The 21,528-nt window shown below is 51.5% G+C and overlaps 3 protein-coding genes across 4 annotated transcripts; 1 reads left to right on the forward strand and 2 right to left on the reverse strand.

Annotated features, from left to right (window-relative positions):
* The first annotated feature begins 259 nt into the window (after positions 1–259).
* Positions 260–13,203, forward strand: ZCCHC17 (zinc finger CCHC-type containing 17). Of its 2 annotated transcripts, none has more exons than XM_052699245.1 (7): positions 260–576; positions 867–924; positions 1,671–1,771; positions 2,465–2,556; positions 3,309–3,409; positions 4,471–4,619; positions 12,308–13,203. In XM_052699245.1, exons 1-7 carry the CDS (start codon positions 502–504, stop codon positions 12,482–12,484), a joined length of 753 nt encoding a protein of 250 aa, XP_052555205.1. In that variant the 5' UTR covers positions 260–501; the 3' UTR covers positions 12,485–13,203. The 2 variants fall into 2 exon arrangements, with proteins under 2 accessions (XP_052555205.1, XP_052555206.1); XM_052699246.1 differs by having other exon boundaries at positions 261–543.
* Positions 13,204–14,065: 862 nt separating this feature from the next.
* On the reverse strand, positions 14,066–17,263 carry FABP3 (fatty acid binding protein 3). The gene is made up of 4 exons (XM_052699254.1): positions 17,121–17,263; positions 16,393–16,565; positions 14,420–14,521; positions 14,066–14,342 (listed from the first exon to the last, which is right to left on the reverse strand). The coding sequence occupies exons 1-4, from the start codon at positions 17,191–17,193 to the stop codon at positions 14,289–14,291; spliced, it is 402 nt and encodes a 133-aa protein (XP_052555214.1). The 5' UTR covers positions 17,194–17,263; the 3' UTR covers positions 14,066–14,288.
* Positions 17,264–19,449: 2,186 nt separating this feature from the next.
* LOC128088556 (transcription initiation factor TFIID subunit 4-like) lies at positions 19,450–21,528 on the reverse strand. Its single transcript, XM_052699249.1, has 4 exons — positions 21,306–21,528; positions 20,244–20,340; positions 19,881–20,032; positions 19,450–19,804 (listed from the first exon to the last, which is right to left on the reverse strand). The coding sequence occupies exons 1-4, from the start codon at positions 21,511–21,513 to the stop codon at positions 19,722–19,724; spliced, it is 540 nt and encodes a 179-aa protein (XP_052555209.1). The 5' UTR covers positions 21,514–21,528; the 3' UTR covers positions 19,450–19,721.

Below are 21,528 nucleotides of genomic sequence, written 5' to 3' on the forward strand. Positions count from 1 at the left end.
CCCGGCTCCCCATTGGCCAGCAGCACGGCCTTCTGCCGCGTTGATTGGAGGAGCTTTCCCGGATGTCCCGCCTTCCTCCCATCTTCCTTCCGTCGCGTAGAGAAGACGTAAGGACGCCGCTTGAAAGCTACGCGCGCTCCTCGCACGGATTGGCCGCGCTGACGCCGGAGAGGTCAAGGGGAGGGCGCAAGATAACATCGGTCACTTCGATTGGCTGATTCTTGGCTCCCGCCAGTATTTCCCGCAGCGATTGGTGGGCTGAGGGGGCGCCTCGGGTGAGGGTGGTGTGGAGGTGGGTCAATGTTGGCAGCGAGCGAGATGTGACTTTGTAGTGGGTTTGTCTGAGGATTTGGTCACGGGAAGCTTTTTTTTTTAATCAACCTTCTGTACTTCAGGCAGCTCTAGTGTCGGTGCGGTAGCTGGAGCCGGCAGGGAGGCGGCCGCGGATGCCGTGGGCGGCGCTGGAGGCCCTGCAGTGTGTCACCCTCCGGTGCTTAGGTGATGGAGCCGCTGCCGGAGCTCTACGCCATCTTCCAGGGCGAGGTGTGTGAGCGCAGCGCTGGGAATCGGAGGAAAGTGCGGCTGTGTTCCTCAGCGCTGCTTAGTTTGGGCCGATTTCTGTATACATCCGTGTGTGTGCGCTCACGTGTGTGTATAAGCGTCTATAAGGTGCTTGTCTGGGTAGCACAGGAGTAGCTGGCCTCATCTGCTCTTTTTAGCCAGCAGTGCTGGCTGTAACCTGCTGTGGTGCCCAGAGTTCTAGGAAATCACATGAACCCTCTGGATGTCGTGTGTGTTCTAGCCACTTTATTGGGAGCAGGTGTGTTTTAAGGGCTTGCTCTTAAATATGTTCATTTTCTTCACAGGTGGCTGCTGTGACAGAATATGGGGCATTTATAAAAATCCCAGGCTGCAGGAAGCAAGGTTTGTTTCTGTTATTTTGTTTGGACTCGGTTACGTGTTGGTGTGTCCGAGCCAAACAGCCAGCCTCAGAATTAAGCACTTGGCAGCTTTTAGAAGAAGTGTTTTTTAAAAACAAGGCAGCAGTTGATGCTCTTAGAAAGTAGAATTTAGATGGTATGCTTGCATGTGAGGCTGAGGTCTGTTTAGATGTGGCTTTTTCCCAAGTGTGGTATGTTTAAATATAGACAAAGCAGGGAATCACTACAACTTAATGGTTTGCACTGCTTACTTCTCTACTGGTCGTACTGAATGAGCTTAATGCAGAAGACTGAAATAAAACTCAGATAAAACAAATCATGGCTGTTTTCAAGCTCTGTCTACAGCTGTGGGAAACATGCAGTGTGAAACCAAGTGATTTTACAGAAGGAGCAATGGTAGCTTGTTGTTCTGTTATCCAACAAATAGTCACTTCCCACTGATCCAAAAGTGCCCAGCTCCTTTTGTATCACATCTAATAAAGGTTTTGGGCAGAAATGTGTCTGCTGTAGAGAAGCTCTGAGGTGCAGAGCCTAAACAAACTGTGCTTCTGTACTTCTTCATGCACATATTATTGTGCTGACATTACCACACATACACAAAAGTAGACGTGGTAAAAAGGATGAGCTGAAGATAAAAAAAAAATGAATAGTATTTATTTTCTAGTATTATTTCTTAATAGGGCACAATTTTATTTTTTTCTTTTCCCCTTCTTCCAAAATTCCCATCAGGCCTTGTTCATAAGACTCACATGTCCTCCTGCCGCATAGATAAACCCTCAGAGATAGTAGATGTTGGAGACAAAGTATGGGTGAAACTCATTGGAAAAGAGGTAACTTGAATTCTCGTTCCTTTTGTGCTGTGTAGATATTGTATATTGTAGTACAGTACGTTGTAAGAACAGTGAACTTGGAAATTCTGTGTGCAGGGGCTCATGGCTTTGTTAGGGGTGTGATGTGTTGATTTTTGCTAGTGGCTGAGCTGTACCTGCTTTCAGATGTGACTTTGGGCGCTGACCTGTGGCTCAAAATAATGCAGTTCAGGAAAGGGGCCTTCATTAAAGCTTTTGACTGAAAAGCAACAGAATTCTACTCCTTCCTGCACACCCGTTCTCACCTCGTGCTGTGAAGGGCTGTAAGGAGAAGGCTCATACAACTTCATTTTTCAGTATGCAGTTTTGCTAAGCTTCTGATCTGGGGGATCTCCCCTGTGGAGATTTGAGATTTATTGGAGAGCTTCCAGTTCTTCCCTGGTGTGGGTTTGGTCATACAGATCCTCTGTTAATCTGAAAAGACTTTTAGTGATCTTGTCTTTTTTTCTGGGTCAGCTACTTAAGCAGAAGCTGTTCTATTTATTGGAATGCTCTACACTGAAAATGCAGCTACAGTATGATAGAACAGAATTGCTTTGGGTTGGTATTCTTTATAGTGCTCTGCTACCAATTTCATTTCTTCTCTGTAGCCTCCAGATGGATTGCATTAATTAGCATCGTGTCATTTTCTTATTCCATTTACTTCTCTTCCAGGTGAAAGATGACAAACTGAAGCTGTCCCTTTCCATGAAGGTTGTTAACCAAGGCACAGGGAAAGATCTTGATCCAAACAATGTTTCCCTTGAGTAGGTAAATCTACTGAGTAGAGTGTAACAGCTCGTGCAGGTTGCTGCTGCCTGCTTTTCCCTGCCTTTCCTTCCTAGCCTTCCTGCCATAATTATCCTCAAAGTCCTCCTTCCTTCAGAGGGTGAGAAAAGCTCTTCCTGAGCTGCTGAGCAGTGCACTGGCTGGTTGGGGGGCTGACTAAAGGTGCTTCCTTGGTTGTGCTGCTTAGAAGCTGGCAAGAATTTCACTCCAGCAGTGAATTGCACCCCTGTGCACCCTGGTAGCATTTTGGTTCTTGCATTTAGTGGTGGTTGTGCACTTGTTCTGGGAAAGCTGTTCATCCAAGATGGGCACAGACTCACTTGTAAGTGGTAGGGAACCAAATCTCGACTGCTCAGATGTTCCAGAGCTTCCTTCTCTACTTTTTCCTGTGCCATGTCTTGCAGCTCAAAAAAACCTCTTATTTTCATACTGGAGAAGTGTGTGTATTCACCTACATCATGCAGATGTTACTGTCAAGGACTTAATTGCAGCTTATAGCATTTGCTTGCTTTGTGTAGAGGATGTTCAGCTGATCTTGAAATAGAAGGTAGCAGTAACATGCTCTTAATGATTTGGTTTATTTTCATGTATAGGTGGTCAGCTCTATTCTTTGATTTAGCTTAATTGTGCTTTTAGAGCAATGTTTGGAAGGAGTGGAGGAAATTTAGCTTGCCTGTGTGTGAGTAAAAAGGGTTGAGATTGAAAGTGGAGCTTTGTCTTCTCTTCCCAGTCAGGATGAGAGAAAAAAACGCACATTTAGGGACTACACCAGTCAGAAGATCACCCTTGAAGCTGTCTTGAACACTGTGTGCAAGAAATGTGGCTGCAAAGGTATGTTTCTGTGGGGTTGTTTTGTTCTTTTGACACAGCCTGGTTCCAACCAGGTAGTGACCTATGGATGGAATTGTAGTGATGGCTGTTGAACTGCATTTTGTTTTGTAATGGCTAAGTTCTGCTTTGAGGAGAGCAGCATTTTCTATTAATTACTGTGCAAAGTGAAGACTCAAGTAAATTACTTTTAGAAGGTGTTTTTCTTAAAATTGCATCCCTGAGCTTGCTTCTGAGGTTGGGTTCTCTTCTTCCTGTGTTTTTGTTAACTTGTCTTTATAACCAAGGCTTCATTCCAGTTTTGCCTTGTGAGAAATAAATGCGTGCCTTCACCAGACCATTTAATGAGGGTAGGAAAGGTCAGTGAACATGACTTGACTGATTAGTTGCTGGCAATGCAGTGTAAGTTTATAAGCAGCTGTCTTGCAGCTCCAAGTAAGCATTTTTACCTGAGGCTTTTGTATTTTGCTTAGTGCAGCAGTGAGAAGTTGGCTTGTGTGGTACTTCTACAGTAGCTTTGCAAGTGCTGAGGTCGTTCTTTGTATCTTGAGTTTTAGCTGCACCCAACTTCTCGTTTGTAAGTGATAAGGCTGGAGTTGATGCTATTTTGGAGAAGGTTAATAAAGGCAGATAGGAAGGCAGCTATTAAACACCAGTATGATTCTGTGCAGTGGCCTTATAAAATTCTATTCTAAAGAAACCCCCAAACTTACCTAGGTCCTGCATTCTTCCACTCCCCCACCAGATGTCTGTCCCTTCCATGTATACTTTTTCGTGCTGCTTAAGTCCTTGCCCTTATTTTCCTGTTCATATCGAGTCTCTTAGCTTTGCTTTGTCTAATCTTTCCAAAATGTTGTATTTTGCACCTATTCTCATATTTTTCAATCAGGGCATGCTAAAGTAATACAAATACCTGGACAAGAAAAGTACATTTGAGATTGTTGTATTGTGGCTACTAATACAAAAAGGTTGTTGTTGGCACTTTGGGTGCATGAAGTGCAGTTGTACAAAATAGAAGCGTCTGAGGATGGAGAAGGGTTGTTCCTTCAAACTCTCTTCTGCAGGTCATTTTGCCAAGGAGTGTTTCGTGCAGCCTGGAGGGACCAAATACAGCCTGATTCCAGAAGAGGAAGAAGAGGAGGTGGCAGCAGCAGAATGTGAAAGACGCAGGAAGAGCAGCTTGTCTGGTGATTCTTCAAAGAAAAGGAAGAAGGTATGAGGTACCTTACTGCACGTCTGGGAAGGTGAGCCAGACAAGATGGTTCTGTTGAGTTCACCTGTGATCTGCAGCACGTGACTGAGTGCAGTGCTGGGCTGAGGAAATGGCTCAGTTGTGTGGGGGTTCTTTAGCTGAATGGCGGCCTTTTCTGCAGACTCTGCAGCATTTCTTGTACTTTTATTCTTGTCCTTTTATTCTTGTTAACTGTCCCTAAGCTGTGTTATAGTGCATTGCTCTCAGAAGAAGTAAGAAAGGCATCTTATTCTGAAGCTCCATAGAACTTACTTAGGTTTCCTGAATTTCCACGTTTCTTGCCAACAGCCCTCTTTTGTCTTCTTTCTTGCTGCTCTTATCCAACCACTTTTCTTTAATCTGAAGCAAATGCCCACTGCTGCCCTGCCAGAATCTGTGATGTGAACTTGACAGATGTGTACATGCCAGGGTAAAATCACAGACTGTATTTGCACAGGAAGCATACTCCATTTCCAGGCTATAAAGTTACAAATTTCCAGGGATCTTTTATGGTTTGGTATCTTAATCTTGGAATGGTTGAATGCTGGTTTCTGATTTAATTAAGGAAAAAAAAAAAAGTAGAAGAAACTTGAATCTAAAACAGGAGTGCTTGGTGATGTGCCTCATTGCACAGAAATGAACATTCCGCTTTGAGACTTGGGTAAGTGAACATTTTGTCAGTCACCTTCACATCATGAGCATCCATCATTCTTCCAAAGCCTTTTTCTTTCTTTTTTTTTCTTCCACAGCCTTACAACCATTCTGTTTTCCTAGAGAGGTGCAACAGGCAGGAAAGGCAGTGGGATTTCCCGTGTTTAGAAGCAGGTCAGGCTGAAGAAGGGGGGAACTTTTGGAAGAGGCAGTGAGATGTGCTTTGCTTCCCAGTGTGGCTCTCATTCAAGAATTGTGTTGGGCTTGTCTGCGATGTGTTATGCTGCAGTGTAGCATACATGTCCTCTTTTCTCTTCTGGTCTTGGAGGCAGTCAACTGAACTGACTTGTTTCCCAGATCCCAGCCTATCTGTGACTTTCAGCCATCAGTTTCTGTCTTGCCATTGTGAGAGCAGGCTGTTGGCAGAAACTCAGTGGAGCTCGTTTCTCCTACCTGGAGTTCTTCTCCATCTAGAACAAGGATGATTTACCTGTGATGGCTCACTTTGTCTTACAGTGTAGCTGTTATTTCAGTGCTGTTGGGAAAACCTGTACTGGGAGGTACACAAATGGTGCTTTATCACGTTGGTGCCTGTAGGGGTTCCCTGTGGAGCCTTGCCCTGCTGGGACTGCAGGATATGTGGGTCACTGCTGTGAATTACTTTTTTTTGGTTTTCAGTCTGTGAATGAGCAGCCTTTCTTTAAATGTTGTTTGTTTCTTTGATCTTCTCCCTTCTCAAGAAGGCGATCAAAAGTTTTCAGATGTTTTCCAGTGCTGGAAAATAAAACTGGGCTTTCTAGAGGCAGGATGTGGGATCCTTGAAATGAATAGCTCCCTTGTTGGCTTGGGAGCCTGCTGTGATCTTGTCTGGGAGCCATCATTGTGCTTCCCTGCTTGCCTGGATCCCCAAGAGGATTTGCACAAAATAGAAATAGCTCAGTCTACCTAGTGAGAATTGCTTTGCAAACCTCATCCCATCTGATGTTTGTTACATAGGTGTGGAAATATATTTTTAGTGAGTAGAGAGGTGCTTGGTAGATAGGAAACTGCTGTTTAGTGTTGTAGTAATAGGTCCAGGTTGTTCACTGTATGCATTTTCTGTGTCCCTGATCTGATAGTTCCTTGCAGTCCCCTGAGTGCTCTTCCCACCCTCCACGCTTTCCTTAAAGAGATGCTCTGGAGAACTGACTCTCTGCTTTGTGTCCATGCCATCCCCAGAGTCACTGTATGGTGGTTTGTTGCTGTAGACTTGGTTTGTGGGAGTCCTGGAGAAAAAACAGAGTGTTTTTTGTCCCACTGGAATCTCCTTCGTCCCACAGTGGAGATGAAAACAAAGCTCTTTGGTACTCTGCTCTTCTGCCTGAACTGTATGACATTTACAGAGTGGAGCTCTCTGCACTCAGAGAGCATCAGCTTCTGGAATGATGGTGGGTACAAGACTTCCTGCTTTCAGGTCGCCATGTCAGTGCTCACGCCTCCTGTTACCAGTGAGAAAACGCTGGCTGGTGGCAGAAGCTCATCTGGTGCTGTCACTGTGCTGTGGAAATACCAGAGAGCATCTGAGCAGCCTTGACAGCTGTGCAGGCTGCTGCTGTGTCCCTTTCACTTTTACTCTGTGGGTCACAGGGTGAAGGAGCTCCTATGGGAACACGGCATCGTGGCTGTGCTGAGCTTGCGTAGGAGGGAGGCGTGCTGAGAAAAAAAACCAAACCCTTCTGATTCTTCTCTCTTGCCCCCTCGAGGAAAGAACTGCTGTTTCAGCACTAGGAGGAGTATCTTTAATTTGAACTTGACAAAAATGACCTGTGGTTTTGCAATGGTCACTGGAATTGTGTGCTAAATGTGATCTGTGGTTGCTTTTCTGCAATCCTTGCAGCTTTTTCTCCCGTCCTGTAAAAGATTACCATGAAGTATTCCTGTTGTCTTTCACTTCAAACCACACCTTGTTAAGTGTTGTTTGTTCAATGACCTGTAACTCATCAAGCTCATCTGTCCTTGCCCGTTGCTGGTACTTGTTTTCCTAATTCTGAAATGGCAATAGCTTGGGGCACTGCAGTCAAATCCACTCTCTTCACACAGAATGCTGTTCTCTTTAACATCCTTTCTTATGCTTTTCTGACTTCTGCTGTTTGATAAATGGCCATAATCTAGATTCTTCTCATCAAATAAATTCTAACTGATCCTTAAAGTAGGGATAAAATATATATTTTTATTTACATAATGAGTCTTGCTTAATATTAAACTGAGAGATGGATTTTTTTATTTTGTATTTTTTAATAAAAACTTAGGAATACCTGCACAGGATGCAGGAGGACAGACAGCTGGAAATGCATTTTCCTTTATCACAAGGACAGACATAAAGGCTCTAAACACACCAAGGCCACAAAGTGCTGGCAAAAAATTCTTTAAACTTCTTTGAGAGTTGTGGACACTCCCCTCTTATCTCAAAATCAAATACCTGTAGAAGGAATGAGCTGTTATAAGGTTCTTAGAACGTAGCCCCGAGCAATTTGTCTTACAAAGAACAGGAAGAGGCCTGGAGCAGTGTGGTGCCCTTTCACAGTACCAGCTTCTTCAGAACACCTGGCAATGGGAAAGGCAGGGCTGTCAGGCTGTAGCCCAGCTGCTCAGCTTCTGTGTGCCATCCCTCAACACAGTTGTTTTTTTCCTTGTATTTGAGGGATTTTGAAGCAAGTTTGTTCCATTTTGGTAGAACTGTAATAGAGGTACTGAACAGTGCAGTGCATATGAGGAACTGTGATGGTCTTTGTACTTGTAAAGATGGTCAGAGAGGGCCAGCATTTGAACCTGGGCAAAATTTGGGCAAAATTTTCTCACAGTGCTTGCACAAATGCAGTGTTTGTAGTCCTGAGGGAGTGCCTGAGTGTGCCTGAGAACAGCAGAGCTCAGCTTCATCCATCAGCAGCAATCCCTTCTGGAGACCCATCTGCAGCTCTGGGCCTGGGGAGGCTTTGCTGCTGTTATTAAAGGCAGAGTTTGGACATTTCCTTTGGCACTGACGTGTAAACCAGAGGAAGGCTGTGCAGTGCAGGTAGGTCCTGGTGAGCAGAGTGAGCCTGGCATCCAGTGGAGCATGGGAATGCAGCTGAGTGCTGCTCATCCTGTGCCAGCATGCTGGCACTTAAAATCTGTGGTCTAGTGGCTTTTCCTCTGTTATTGGGGTACCTCTCCCTGTAATCCTGAGGGGACAGATGTGACATCCTGTCTTATCTTCAGCCTACGCATGCTGAGACAGCTTCCCAAGCTCTGGGATGAAACTGTTAGTTAAGGTCTTCTCCAGTTTTCTCACCACGTTCACAGACTGGAAAAGCTTGAGAAAATTCTCCACGCTGCGTCCTTTTTCCTGGGAGATTTAACTCTTCACAGTCTTCAGAGGAAGATGGTGGTGATTTGCTTCTGCCCTTGCCGTGTGAGTCTTGGTAGTGAAGTTGGTGTTGCCACAGTTATGGTGGTGCTGTTGTGGAGCTACAGAAACTGACACTTGCCAAGAGGCTGCTAGGTGTGCAGTCAGCGTGGTTCTCTGAATCTTCCCTGGGGTCTGAGATGACTCCTTGTTTGATACTCAGCTCTAAGCTGTGCCTTGACTTTGCTACGTGGTCTCCCTAAAATAATTGCTGTGTTTCACATTTAATAAGCTACTAGCTTCCTTCTTTCTTTGTCCTTATTTGAGTGTCTGTCTGGTGCTATGGCATGTTATCCATGCTGAATTGAGATTTTTAGATGGGCTGCTTGTGTCCCCACTCTTAGGGGAGGATGTGTTATTAAATGAAACACATGCACCCCTCAGCTTGTCTTCCTGTAAGCTGGTTTATTCATATGGACACCACGCTTGCCTGGAAGTGACTGAAGCTAATGGAAGGAATGTCTCGTGGGGAGGAAGGGGAGAACTCAGCCTTCTCTGGGCTCATTGCATTTTTTCCCCAAGCAATCTGAAGACAGCTTGCCCTTTACAGCATGAGGTGAGGCACTGGAGGGCTGCCAGCAGCTGGGTGAAATGCCCTGTTAAAGAATACTTCCACACCACATGGTCCTGGCTTTAACATCCTCCCTTGTCACAGTGAGCTGCCAGAGGACCTTCAAGCCAACAGCAGAAGCAGAGTCAGGATGGAAAAGTCAGTTATTACAGGGGATTTTCCCCCCCATCTTTACCTCATTTATTATTTTTCTGTTCTTAACAACTGTTTCTCACACGAGTACTGGTTTCTTCGTTTGCAGTCTTGTGGGTGAGCCACGTTGCCTTTCTCAGGCTTCCTTCTGTGAAGCGAGTTTCCTTTAGGTGGATGCTTTCCAGTTTTTTAGCTGGGATGGCTGTTTTTGCCTGGGTGGGGTGGGTGTGTAGCCAGCCCCAGGCAGTGCTGCAGGCATCCCAGAGTGACTCAGGACAGGCCCACGGTGTCAGTGCTGCATTCAGATCTTCAGCACCCAGTTCTGATCCCAGCTTTGTTGGAGCAGGTAGAAATACTTGCCCACGTGAGTCATTCTGGTTCTGTGCAGGTATCACTTGTGTACCCGTGGCTGATGGTGATGTTCCCTTTGCCTGTTCATGCATTCTTTTCCTCTTCCTTGGCTTAACTGTTCTTCTGGGTTGGCTGTGGATGCACAGAGCAGCTAGCTAAGAGAGGAGACCTTCCAGAAAACTTGTTCTGCCTGTGGCCCTGTGTCTTGCACAACTGAGCCTTTGGGCTCACTGCTTTCTTGAGTTTCCTCATGAAGTGAGTGCATGGCACAATCAGCCCTGCCAAGGAGGGGTGTGATTTACAGCAGGCCTCTTCCAGTAAAGCTTTGCTGCAAGCCCACGGGTGACCTTGAGGTCATTGGAAACACTTGGCATTGAAAATAAGCAGAGCTGCTAGCTTGGGGTCTCCAGGCTTCTCATGTTATGCTTCCTTGCATGGTGGAATGTAAAGCACGTTTTATATGGCAAACACTGAATTTGAGTTTGGGATTGTCAGTAGCAGTGCCCATCTCTGGCAGTGGCTCTTTGCTTTTGCCCCACTTGGAGGCTGTTTCCAGGAGCTCGCTTCCACTCCAGCTGTGTTTTTGCAAACCCACGTGTTTGGTGCTTTCAGCAAGAGCCATTTTTGGGCCCAAACTGGGCATGGAGAGCGCAGTGCTTGTGAACTGTGGCAGCGTGGCAAGTCTGAATAAGATGTGTGTGGTAGAGTGTGCATGGGGGGACAGGAATCACAGAATCACAGAATTGTAGGGGTTGAAAGGGACCTCCAGAGATCATCGAGTCCAACCCTCAGCTGGACTGCAGATGGGGGAAAAGGCTCATCTTGGACTTGCCTGTGTAACTGGATAATGCAACTGGCTGCTGGTTTTCAGCAAGCTTGGGAAAGTCTGTGCCCAGTCTTACCGTATGCAGGTCAGAGCAGTTAGCACACACACTGTCCAGGAATGAGCACGCTTCAAGCAAAAACACCAGTGTAGGGCTTAGAGCAGCAAGCTTTGCTGGCTGGGCTGCATTCCTCACTGCTGTTGTCTAAGCCTATCACAGGCATTTGCAGTGGCATGGCTGGCCTTGCTGGCCCATCTCTGCTTTGTGAAACTCCATTTTGCTGCTTTTCTTGCATCCTTTTTATGTGCTTGAACTGCAATGAAAATTCACGGTAGGCATCTGCAGAGAAAAGTCTCTTTCTTAGTGTTGATCCGACTGTGGAGGGAAGCTGTGAGTGCTTGCTGCTGGACGGAATGCTTGCTGGACGCAGTCTCTGCATGCTTTACAACATACTGCATCCTGGGCCTGCTCACCTGCATGGTGCTTTAATTTACTTCCCAGAATCATGGTGCTGCTATTCTGCTCCCCTCTGGTGCTGCGTGGTTTGCACCCTGCAGGTGGTGGCCCAGCTGCTTGTGGTGTGGGGCACAGCAGGTCTGGTGCTAGTCTTCAAGTGCTGCCTGCACAGCCAGATGGCATTCCCCCTTCAGTCCTGCTGTCTAATTAACTCGATACAAATTGCCACCCCCACGCTGTTAAATAGGCTTTGTCTGCCTTGAGATTCTCTGTCTGATGCGACTTTGGGAGGAAGTGTGCTGCAGTACTGATTTCAGAGTAATCTGTGCTAAGAAGTTACTGCTCAGTGCCTCAAAGCTCAGTTCCTCTTATATGATGTATTCAAGCATCAGCTGGGCTTTTTCTGCCTATAAATGTTAGGTCCCTCTTGAGCACTGTACAGCTTTTGTTTCAGAGCCTCACAGAAATGCAGCCCTGGGGGCTCAGCGATGCCCCTAACCTCTGCCTGCCACGTGGTGGGGAGATGAGATTGTGCAAAGAGACTTATTGCCAAAGGGTGCTTTCCTCATCCCATCTCCCCTCCAGGGAGAGCCAAGGGAAACTTCACATCTGAAAAACGTTTTGGGCCTTGGGGGGGTGGGAGGGGGAGGTGTGGGATCCGCCCCAGCACAGCTGCTCTCAGGGCTGTGGAGTGCTGGCAGGCCCTGCAGGACCGTCCCGTCCCTCTCTGTGGTTCCCAGGTAATGATTGTGATGGCTGAGGTTTCCAAACCATTCCTGTGCATTTTGGCTGCGCTCGGACTTTGCAGTGAGGAGGAGGGCGTTGTTGCTGTTAGTGCTCCAGTGCGTTAGTGTGCTTTTCCTGGCAGGCTGTGGGCTGCTGATGATGTGGGGAAGCAGGGATAGCTCTCACTTCCAGCCGGCTGTTTTAGAAACGCATTTGGTTGGTGAAAGTTTTCTCTTCCTGCCAACCCCTATAAAAAGGAACAGCCTTAGATAAGTGGAGATCTCTGTGATGTGACTAGCAGTATTCGGGCTGGGATTTCCATTTCGGTACCCACCTCTGTCCTGCAGCTGTCAGGCAGTGCCTGCTGTAGCTATGGGCAAAGTCCGTGCAGCTGCGTGCGTCGTCGTGTCGGGACAGGCTCACTTCTCTCACAGCTTTTCAGATTCTCACGACAGCAAGTGGCTCAGTGCCCTGGTGAACACAAGTGACGGTTTTCCCACGTGCAAAGCTGTATTTGTTTTGCTTTATTTGATAGGAGAAGAAGAAGAAAAAGAAGCACAAGAGTAAGCAGTCCTCTGAGTCTGACTCAGACAGCTCTGACTCGGACAGCGATGGGGCTCAGCCAGCCAGCAAGAGGGCCAAGCATTCGGGGAAGACCAGCAAGGCTCAGAAGAAGAAGAAAAAGAAGCATAAGAAGAAGACCAAAGAGTGACAGCAGGCAGAGAGGGGCACTGCTGTTGTGAATCCCTGGAATGTGCTGCTGGGAGCAAGCAGGAGCAAGTCAGCGTGCTTCTTGCAGCAAGGCAAGGAGTTTCCTTCTTCCAAAAGTAATGCTCAGCCTGTGTTGTTCAAGTTGTTGACTTCGCTGTGAGTTTTCCTCTGTTACCTTAGGCATGGGCTGCCTTTTTCTCCCACCGAGGCCAGTGGGCGTGCCTGCCAGCATAGTCTAATTAACTACACCCATTCATCAGCCCCTCTGTCCTGTAGTCTCCTGTTGGGCTGGGTAAGCTGTCCCCACCCCGCTGGTCAGCGGCAGCCCTGAGCTGTGACGTCAGTCCCGGATGGAGCTGCCTGTAAAAGGTGGAGCTGTGTGTCCTGCACCCCAGCCTGCCTGCACACATGCTCTGTTGGATGGGTGCAGCTGCAGTGACTGAGCACAGCCCTGCTGCACAGCAGCTCCGAGGAAGGGCACTGCTATCTGTGCCCTAACCCCACTCCTTTCCCAATGCAAGGCACTGCCTGGAGGGGCTCGGTTCACAGGTTGGCTTTGGTACTCAAACTCTCCCCCTGCTGCATTCATTTTTTTTGTCTGTAAACATTGAAAGTGGCAGAGTAAGAAGCGAAGTGGCGAGCGGTGATATTTTAAGTAAACATTAACTGTGGTGTATTTGCTGCCTTTGTAAAGGATGGAAAATAAATCTCTCAAATCTCCAGGTGTACTTTGTACTGTTCTCTTTCTTTTGCACGCTCCACGCTTTCATCTTGAGAGTGGATAAAGGAGCCCTTGGCTGCAAGCTGAGAGCTGCCTCCCTGGAAGGAGATGGGATGTTATGGAGTTCTGATAACCGGGCAGGGGAGAAGCCCTTTGCCAGAGCCTGCAGGGCTGCCCTGGGGTGAGGATGCCACAAGAAGACTGGTGTGCAGTGGGGCTCGCTGTGCCTTTTGGTGACGGCCTGTAGCAGCGACTGCATGGTGAGTCCTGTAACTGGAGCTGAAGGTCAGGGAGGTTTTGCTGAAGTGGGGCTGTTTCCAGTGCTGCTCAGCACAGCAGGGCTGGGCACAGGGCTTCAGCCCCTGAACTCCTTCAGGTCCCTGTGGGCCAGCCTGACTTTGGGCTGCTCCCTTTCCAGCCCAGGCCCTGACGTCTCTTGACCTTGACTCCTCAGCTCCTCTGTGGCCAGGCACGTCACATTGCCTGATGCTTTGGCAGGCACACCTGTCTGGATTAGCGCTGGGGAGGGATTGCTTTGGTTGGCGTGACGTGTGCTCGTATCCTGAATGATTTATAGCAGAGCTGCCATTGCAGTGAACTAATATCCCCTCCACAAGAACGGGCTGCGTGTCCACCTGGCACTGCAGTGCTGATGCCATGGGTGGCAGAGAGCCTGAGTGCAGTGGGACCAGGGTGGGCTCACCAGTGCTGATGGTGGGTTTTTCCCACATGTTACTGTGTCTGTGAGCCCAATGGCTGCCCTGGGGAAGACAACGTGAGCTGTGCAGCAAATAAAGGGGGCGGCGAGAGCCCATGGGTGCACCTGCCAAAAGCCTTTTTCCCAAGCACGCCAGCCACAGCTCTGTAACAACATTGCTTTTATTATTTTTCCACATGGGTTCTTCCATTAAAAAAAAGGAAAAAATAATAACAAACGAAACACCCTCACCCCAACCAGCCCCACAAGACCGCAGGGTCAGGGCACGGTGGCTTTGGAAGGCTCCTGCAGTGTGGTGAGCCGCGCACGGCGCGGGGAAGGCAGAGACGATTCAACGCTGGAGCTGGCAGGGAGCTGGGGCAGCCTCTAGGATGCCTTCTCGTAGGTGCGGGTGGAGACAATGCTGCCCATGGTGAGAGTCTGGGGGAAAAGAGCACTGTGAGCACTGGGTGGGACCTCGGGCATCTGCCCATCTAAAATCCTTTATATTTACTTACCAGGATCAACTTCCCATCCTTCAGCTCCCGCACTAGTGATGTCTCCTTCCCATCCCACTTCTGCACGTGGACCAGCTTGCCTCCATCTAGCTTGACCAAGGACTGTGGAGAGAGAGCAGAACCCTCACAGTTGGAGCTTTGCTGCTCCATCCTCGCAGCTTTGGATGCTCCTTTTCATCCCATCCACCAGCAAAGGGCGCCTCGAGGATCCCTGGGTGCCAGCATCCCACCTGGCTCTACTCATCCAGCTTGGCCCAGGACACCAGCTGGGTCACAATCGTAGCCCCTGTTGGCACCAGGAGCCACTGTCATGGTGACCCTGCTTTCCCTGCCCCACAGCTGCGTGCTGAGCTGAGCTGTTGAACAAGCCCTTGCTCATTCGGGCTCCTGTTTGCACAGCCGCTGCTGTTGATTCAGCCCTGAGAGCCCGGCCAGTGCCAAGGTTAACGTGACAGAGGGCTTGGCTGTGCCAGCATGGGAAGTGGCACTGTCTGCTCAGCTCTATTCTGCTATCCCCCCACTGCCTGGCACCCAGTCCTCTGCCTCCAGTGACATTTCTCAACTCCAGCCCAGGGCACCACATGCCCCGAGCTGTCCCAGCCTCTTGTCCTCTGCAAACCTCCCTGTGACTCTGCTGCACAGGCACCCAAGGGCTGGGTTTCCCATGGCTCAAGTCCCCAGCACAGTGCAGGTGCTGCTGCATCTCGCTGACCCAGTGGCTTGGTTGACATGGCTTGAGTCCATCCAGCACAAGGCCTCCATGGATCAGGGCTCTGCATGGCTTAAGATTCTCCATCGTTTGGGTCTTCTCATAGTTTGAATCTCCCAATGGTTGGATGTCCCCATAGCTTAGCGCTCCCCATTACCTGCATGTCCTCAGGTCTCCCCATTGCTTAGTCGCCCCACGGTTGGGTGTTGCCATGGCTCGGGTCTCACCATGATGTGTTTCCCTGCAACCCACTTAGTTTCCTTCATGGGTAGGGACTCTGCATTGCTTTTGATCTCCTCATGGCTGGATGCCCCCAAAGCTCAGCTCTCCCCATTAGTGTGTCCCCACAGCTTGAGTTTCCTCATGGTTTAGGTGTCCCCATGACTTGGATGTCCTCTCAGCTCAGGTCTCCACATGGCTTGGTGTCCCCATCACTTAGGAAGCTCCATGACTTCAAAGCTCCCTAAGTTCTTGATGTCCCCATAGCACAGATGTCCTAATGCACTGGGTGTCCCCATCGCTTGGGTGCTCTGCAGCTCAGCTCCCTTCAGAACTCAAGTTCTCCTCTCCCTGCACCCCAGACATTCTGGTTCCCCCCCAGTTTGGTGACTCCTCCCCTTGGAGCACCCCACAGCCCAGCTGCTCCACAGCTTCCTGCTTGGCTGCCTGGGGGCTGTCAGATGGGGCCCCATTTCATTGTCTGCCCTCTGGCAGCCAGCCGAGAGGTGTCTGAAGGGCACGTCCCTGGCTGCTTCACACGTCCCTGCCACACACCAGCAGCCAAAGAGCTTTTAGCATAGTTTCCACCACCCTGAGCAGAGCAGCCCTAAGCTTGGGGCAGAGCTGTCACGAGACAAAGCAGGCAGGCTGGTTATAGTCAAAGCTGTGCATGGAAATACCTCCTAGGGGTCAAACCTGTGCTCTACTGCTGCTCTGGTTCCCCAGCAAGATGGATGGCACCAAGATAGGCTGAGCAGATGGAGCAGAGGATGAAGACAGAGGTATGCTGCAATGTCTGCCTGGCACTACCGCCTTGCTCGCACTCACCCCATTTCAGCCCAACCTCACTCCACACCCAGCCCTGTGCCTGCTTCCCCACGGGGCAGGAAGGAGTTTTGTGTCTTACAAGCTCCGTGGTGGCCCCCAAATCTCTTTTGCAACACAGCCTCTCTGTTACAGCATCGCCTTCCGCAAAACCCAGCTGCAAGTGGAGGCAAGGGGTGCAAAGGGCGGAGGGAAGGAAGCAGCCCCCCGGCTCCCTCACCTTGACGTGCCTGTCATCGGCCGTGGTCTCATCGAACTCCTCGCCCAGCTTGAAGCTGATCTCTGTGTTTTTGAAGGTGCTCTGGGTCTTCACCGTCACCTTGTCGCCATCCACCTCGATGATGGTGGTGGGTTTGGTCAGGCTGGCCATCTGCCTGGTGGCAAAGCCCACCCCTGGTTGGGGGACAGGGGGTCAATGCGGTGTCCTCATGCATCACCCCAGAGCCCCTCCTGTTTTTTTTTTTTTGGGGGGGGGGTTTCGATGGGGGGGACCCACTGCATCCCCACAGGGCCGTACTATGGGGGAGATCTGGGCATCATTCAGGGTCTGATCCTGCACATTTATGGCTGGGCGGAATGGGAAGCACCTGTGGTCACCACCCCTCCAGACCCCTCTGGGGCTCATCCTGCCCAGGGATGGAGGATTCAGGACAGCGGATGGGGGCACGAAGCCCCTGGGATCCCCTTCATCAGCCCATCCCCCACACCGGGTTTGCAGGGGGGTTCAGGGAGGGGATTCCACCCGTTCCCCTCCACCCCGGCAGCAGCCCCTCCCCAGCACAGCACCGCGCTGCTCTTTCCTATTTTTATTTCTATATTTTATTATTTCTATTTTTATTTTTCCCTTTTAAACCCACGCAGCAGCCGACGATTCCCCCCCCCTCCCCCGTTAAAAAAAAAAAAAAGCTGCAAAAACGGCGATTTCCGCCTTGCCGACCCCCCACTCACCCAACGCCTTCATGTACTCATCGAAATTGGCCGTGTCCACCAGCTTCCAGGTGCCCACGAACGCTTCCACCATGGCGAAGCCGCGCGTGTCCCCGTGTCCGTCTGTCCCCGCAGCGCCGCACCGCCCGCAGCTGCCGCCCGGCCCCGCGGCTCCTTAAATACCGGCCCCATCACATGATGGGAAGAGGCTCCAGAAATACCCCGACGGGGACGGGCAGCGCTGCCAACCACCGCCCCCCGGCCGCCCCCTCCGCCCCCCGTCCCCTGCCCGTGAGCTGTGCGCGGCCCCGCGGAGGTCGCGGACGCGCGTGGGTGCGTGGAGGTGAGGATGTGCGGTGCCGACGGCCGCGTGCTTCATGGTGAGGTGTGGATGGAGAGGGGGAAACTGAGGCACGGGAGCATCCGTGGGGACACGCGGGACCGTGTGTGCGTGCCGGGGACGGTGAGGGTGAGGATGGCCGCGTCCCCATCCCTCCCATCGTTGGTGATTTCAGTTTAACGCCTTTTGGACCCTCTCCAATCGGCCCCATCCCAACAGCTGCCCTGGGGTCTTGGCTCTGCTGGGTTCAGGCTTGAAGCCCCCCATGTCCCGTGGATGCTGCCCACCCCTCTCCCCCACGGGTGTGTCCCCACGGGGCTGGTGACATCCGGGACACGATCCCCTCCTCCTTCAGGCTCGGGTTGCAGCATGCCAGGGGATTGAGGTGGTAGTGGAATTTGGTGTCCCCTGCCCGAGTGGGCACACAGCCCTGGCTCAGTGATGAGCCTCCTCCCATTACCCGCCCCCCCTTGGCCCCTTCAGTTGTGCTGACAGCTCTGGGGGTCCCCTTGGCTAAAGTGTCCCCAACTCGGGAGGACACACAGGAGGTGGCTGTCACCTTTGGGGACATGTTAATGGGAAGGGGTGAGCCTGTGGGGGTCTAGCATCTTCTGCCCAATTTCAGTCCATTGGGTTTGGGGATTGGGTGGCAACCATTGAGTGTTCCCATACCCAGCACTGCAGGGCGGTGGCATCAGGGGCAAAACGACCATGCCTGGGTGGCACTCAGGGACACTTTGTCTCTCTTTCCATCCCTAAGGTGTCACTGCAGGCACCCAAAAATAGCCAGGGGCTCAAGTTCAGCCTCCTCCCCATGGCCTTGGAGGGGCTGCGAGTGAGAGCCCCTTGAGTGGGACAGCCACCAGTCCCCCTGGGGACAGAGCACGGAGCACTGTGTCACAGGGAAACACACAGTTTATTATCCAACCATGGCCCTGGGAGTCACACAGCTCCCCCCCAGAGTGCACAGTGCTCCTTGAATACACCCTCCAGGTGCCACAGGTTGGGGACAGGCCTGGAGGGGTCACCTGTCTCTGCTCCTCCCAGAGCCACCCTTGGGCATCAGAGTCCCAAATGTGCATGGCCCTGGGGCTCCCAGCATCCCCCTGGTGCAGCAGGGCTACAGGACATGGATGTGCACGCACATGGACACACACACAAACAAATGTGCACAGGGACAGCCATGCACAGGACAGCCCGTGCACGTGGGCATCACACACGTGAGCACACGGGCATTATTGCACACCAGCATCCATGCACACAGGCACCCATGTGCACAGGCATCCACACACATGGACACAAACACCCACCCACAGCAGCACCCACACAAAAAGACCCCCACAAACACAGACACTGACGTGCAGAGGCACACAAGCACACGGACGCCTGTGCACACAGGTCATTGCTCACTGCCTTTTACGCACACGGACACCCGTGTGCACGGACACCCCTGCACACAGCGCCCACCCCCAGCAGCACTCACTCCCACATGTGCCCATGCCCACTGACACACGCTGTGGCTCTCAGTGCCACCCACCCCATGCAGCTCTCCCCTCCCCCAGCACTGCTCAGAGCTGGGTGGCCCTTAGGACTCCATTCACTGGTCCACACACAGCAAGAGCTATGGGTGACCACCAGGTTACCACCTGGGGATTGGAACAGATATGAGCACTGTGCCCTTCTCTGGCCCCCCACCTGCTCACCCCTGCCATGCTCTGGAGCTGGGCCACGTGTTTTGTCCCCAGCAGTAAGTCCCAGCTCAGTAGGCAGCAGAGCTGTGAGTGGCAGAGATGTCACTGTCCCCAAGGATGGCTTTGCAATATGATCCCAGCTGAGCTCCCTGCTCCCCCGATGCAAGGAGCACTCTGGAGCAACACTTGTTGAGGTGCTGGCTGCTGCTGGGAGGCTCTCCTCCCCAGCCCATCGATGATGCTTCCTCAGAAAAAAGAAAGAAAAAAAAAAAGAGATCTTGGATCACCCTCTGGAAAAAGGAAGGACAGGACACAGACGTGGTACCCAAAACATCACAGTGAACAACACTCAGACCCCCTGGGCTGCTCATGGCATAGGCCCCCCCTGGCCGCTCGCTTCTGGAAGAAAAGTGTCCTCCTGTGGGATGAACGTCCCCATCCTTGCCCTGCGTGGGAGTGAAGTGTCCCTTTGTCCCCACAGGTCCCCACGTGGCTCCTCTCCTGCAGGCGATGCTCTCGCTGCATGGCACAAGGGCAGCGATGCGGATGCTCCGCAGCGTCCTCACCCCACTGCTCAGTCCCCCAGCAGGGTTAGGACGTGTCCTTCAGCTCCGGGCTTTGGGGCTGCGGTGGGGGAACTTCTGCAGAAGGTGACTGCATCTCCTGGGAGCTGCCTGTGGTGCGAGGAGGGCAGTGAGCAGCCATGATACCACTCCCATGTGCCACCCCCATGCGTCACCCAGCACCCACCTGCACTCAGGGACATCTCGGCCAGTTTGAGGGGCAGGTCAGAGGGGCTGACGCCTGCCGGTGAGCCCAGGATGTCAGGTAGGGCATTGCGGCGTCCAGTCCTCCCTGAGGATGCGAAATCCAGCACCGGCTCCACCTCGGTCATGCTAACCCTGATGAGATATGGTCCCCCCCGTTAGTGGAGTTGATGGAGATCTAACCACAGTGCAAACCTTGCCCAGGGGTTCTACCATCCCCATGGGTCTCCCCCATCCCCAGCACGAAGTTCAGCATTAGGAACCCCTCCTCTCGTTTGCAGTATCATGGGAAAAAAAGATGCTGTGGGACCCTCTGCCCCACCACCAAACCCTCCAGCATCCTTACCGGGCGCCCTCCAGCCTGGCCTGAGGGCCCTGTGTCTCACTACTGCCCTGGGTGCTGCTCACGGGGGGCTGTGGGCTGGGAGCCCCACAACTCTGGCCTGGGGAAGGAAGAGCAGAAGGTGAGCTGAGCCCATGGCTGCAGTGCCAGTGGGGTGCAAAGGGGGGTGGAGAGATCTCCAGCAGGGTTGGAGAGATGTGGGGTGCAACACCCAGCATCCTCCTGCAGCGCGTCTATGAGTGACTAAAGCAAAGTTGTGAAGGGCAAGGGGGGGTCTTGTGCTTGGTGCAGGCAGGAGAATGGGATGGGGGTGAGGCAAGGATGGATGGAGGAATGAATGGAAGGATGGAGGGACAGGCAGATGGATGTAAGGAGTGATGAATGGAGGGATGGAAAGAGAAAGGGGACGGAGAGATGGAGAACAAGATGAGGATGGAAGGAGAAATGAAGAGATGGAGGAACGGAGAACAAAGATGGGGTGGAGGGATGGAAGAAGAGATGGAGAACCAAGATCGAGATGGAAAGAGGGATGAAGTGTTGGAGGGATGAAGAACCAAAATGTGAACATGGAGGTGGGACAGTAAGGGAGGACAAGAGGAAAGAGCAGGGTTGGCTGCTTTGCCAGCAGACAAAGATGGGGCGTTCTCAGCCTGGCCACACATAAAATGAACCCCAAAATGTTCCTTGGAGAGGGACTTGTGCTGCAGGCAGGTTTCTGGACTCCATGGAGGTGGCAGGCAGTGGCATGTCATCTCAACCAGCCCTGGGCCCATTGCTGCCAGGTCCCTCTCAGCACTGATGGATATCCTGGACTTTTGCACCAGGGTTCCTGCAAGCTGGAAGCTTTGTGGTAGGTACAGGGATGGCGCAGACAGTACTGAGGGCAGTCTGTGACCTTCCAGGCATGGTTCACCCCCATGCAGCCTGTACATTGGCCTGCATTCCCCTTCGCTGTTGCTCTGTGGGTTGCATTCAGGACTTCCCTTCCTACCTACTGACGTGGCGCTGAGTGATGCCCAGGAGCCCTGCCCGTGTCCCCAGCCCTTCTGCCCCAGCAAAACTCACCGGAGTCCTCCTCAGATCCAGCTGTGGGCAGACAGTGAGCCACGGTCCCCTCAGCCACAGGAGCAGCAGGAGTGACACTGGCTGAGGCTGCAGGTGGAGGAGGTAAATGATTAACCAGGCTGTGAGTCACGGGGCAGGATTCGGCCCTGCGCTGCCTTGGGGCGGGATGAGGAACCCCCGAGCTGGCTCTGAGTCCCACGGAGTGCATGGTGGTGTCCTCTGG

Source organism: Tympanuchus pallidicinctus, unplaced genomic scaffold (assembly GCF_026119805.1).
Source record: "Tympanuchus pallidicinctus isolate F22 unplaced genomic scaffold, pur_lepc_1.0 scaffold35, whole genome shotgun sequence".
NCBI classification, from domain to species: Eukaryota; Metazoa; Chordata; class Aves; order Galliformes; family Phasianidae; genus Tympanuchus; species Tympanuchus pallidicinctus.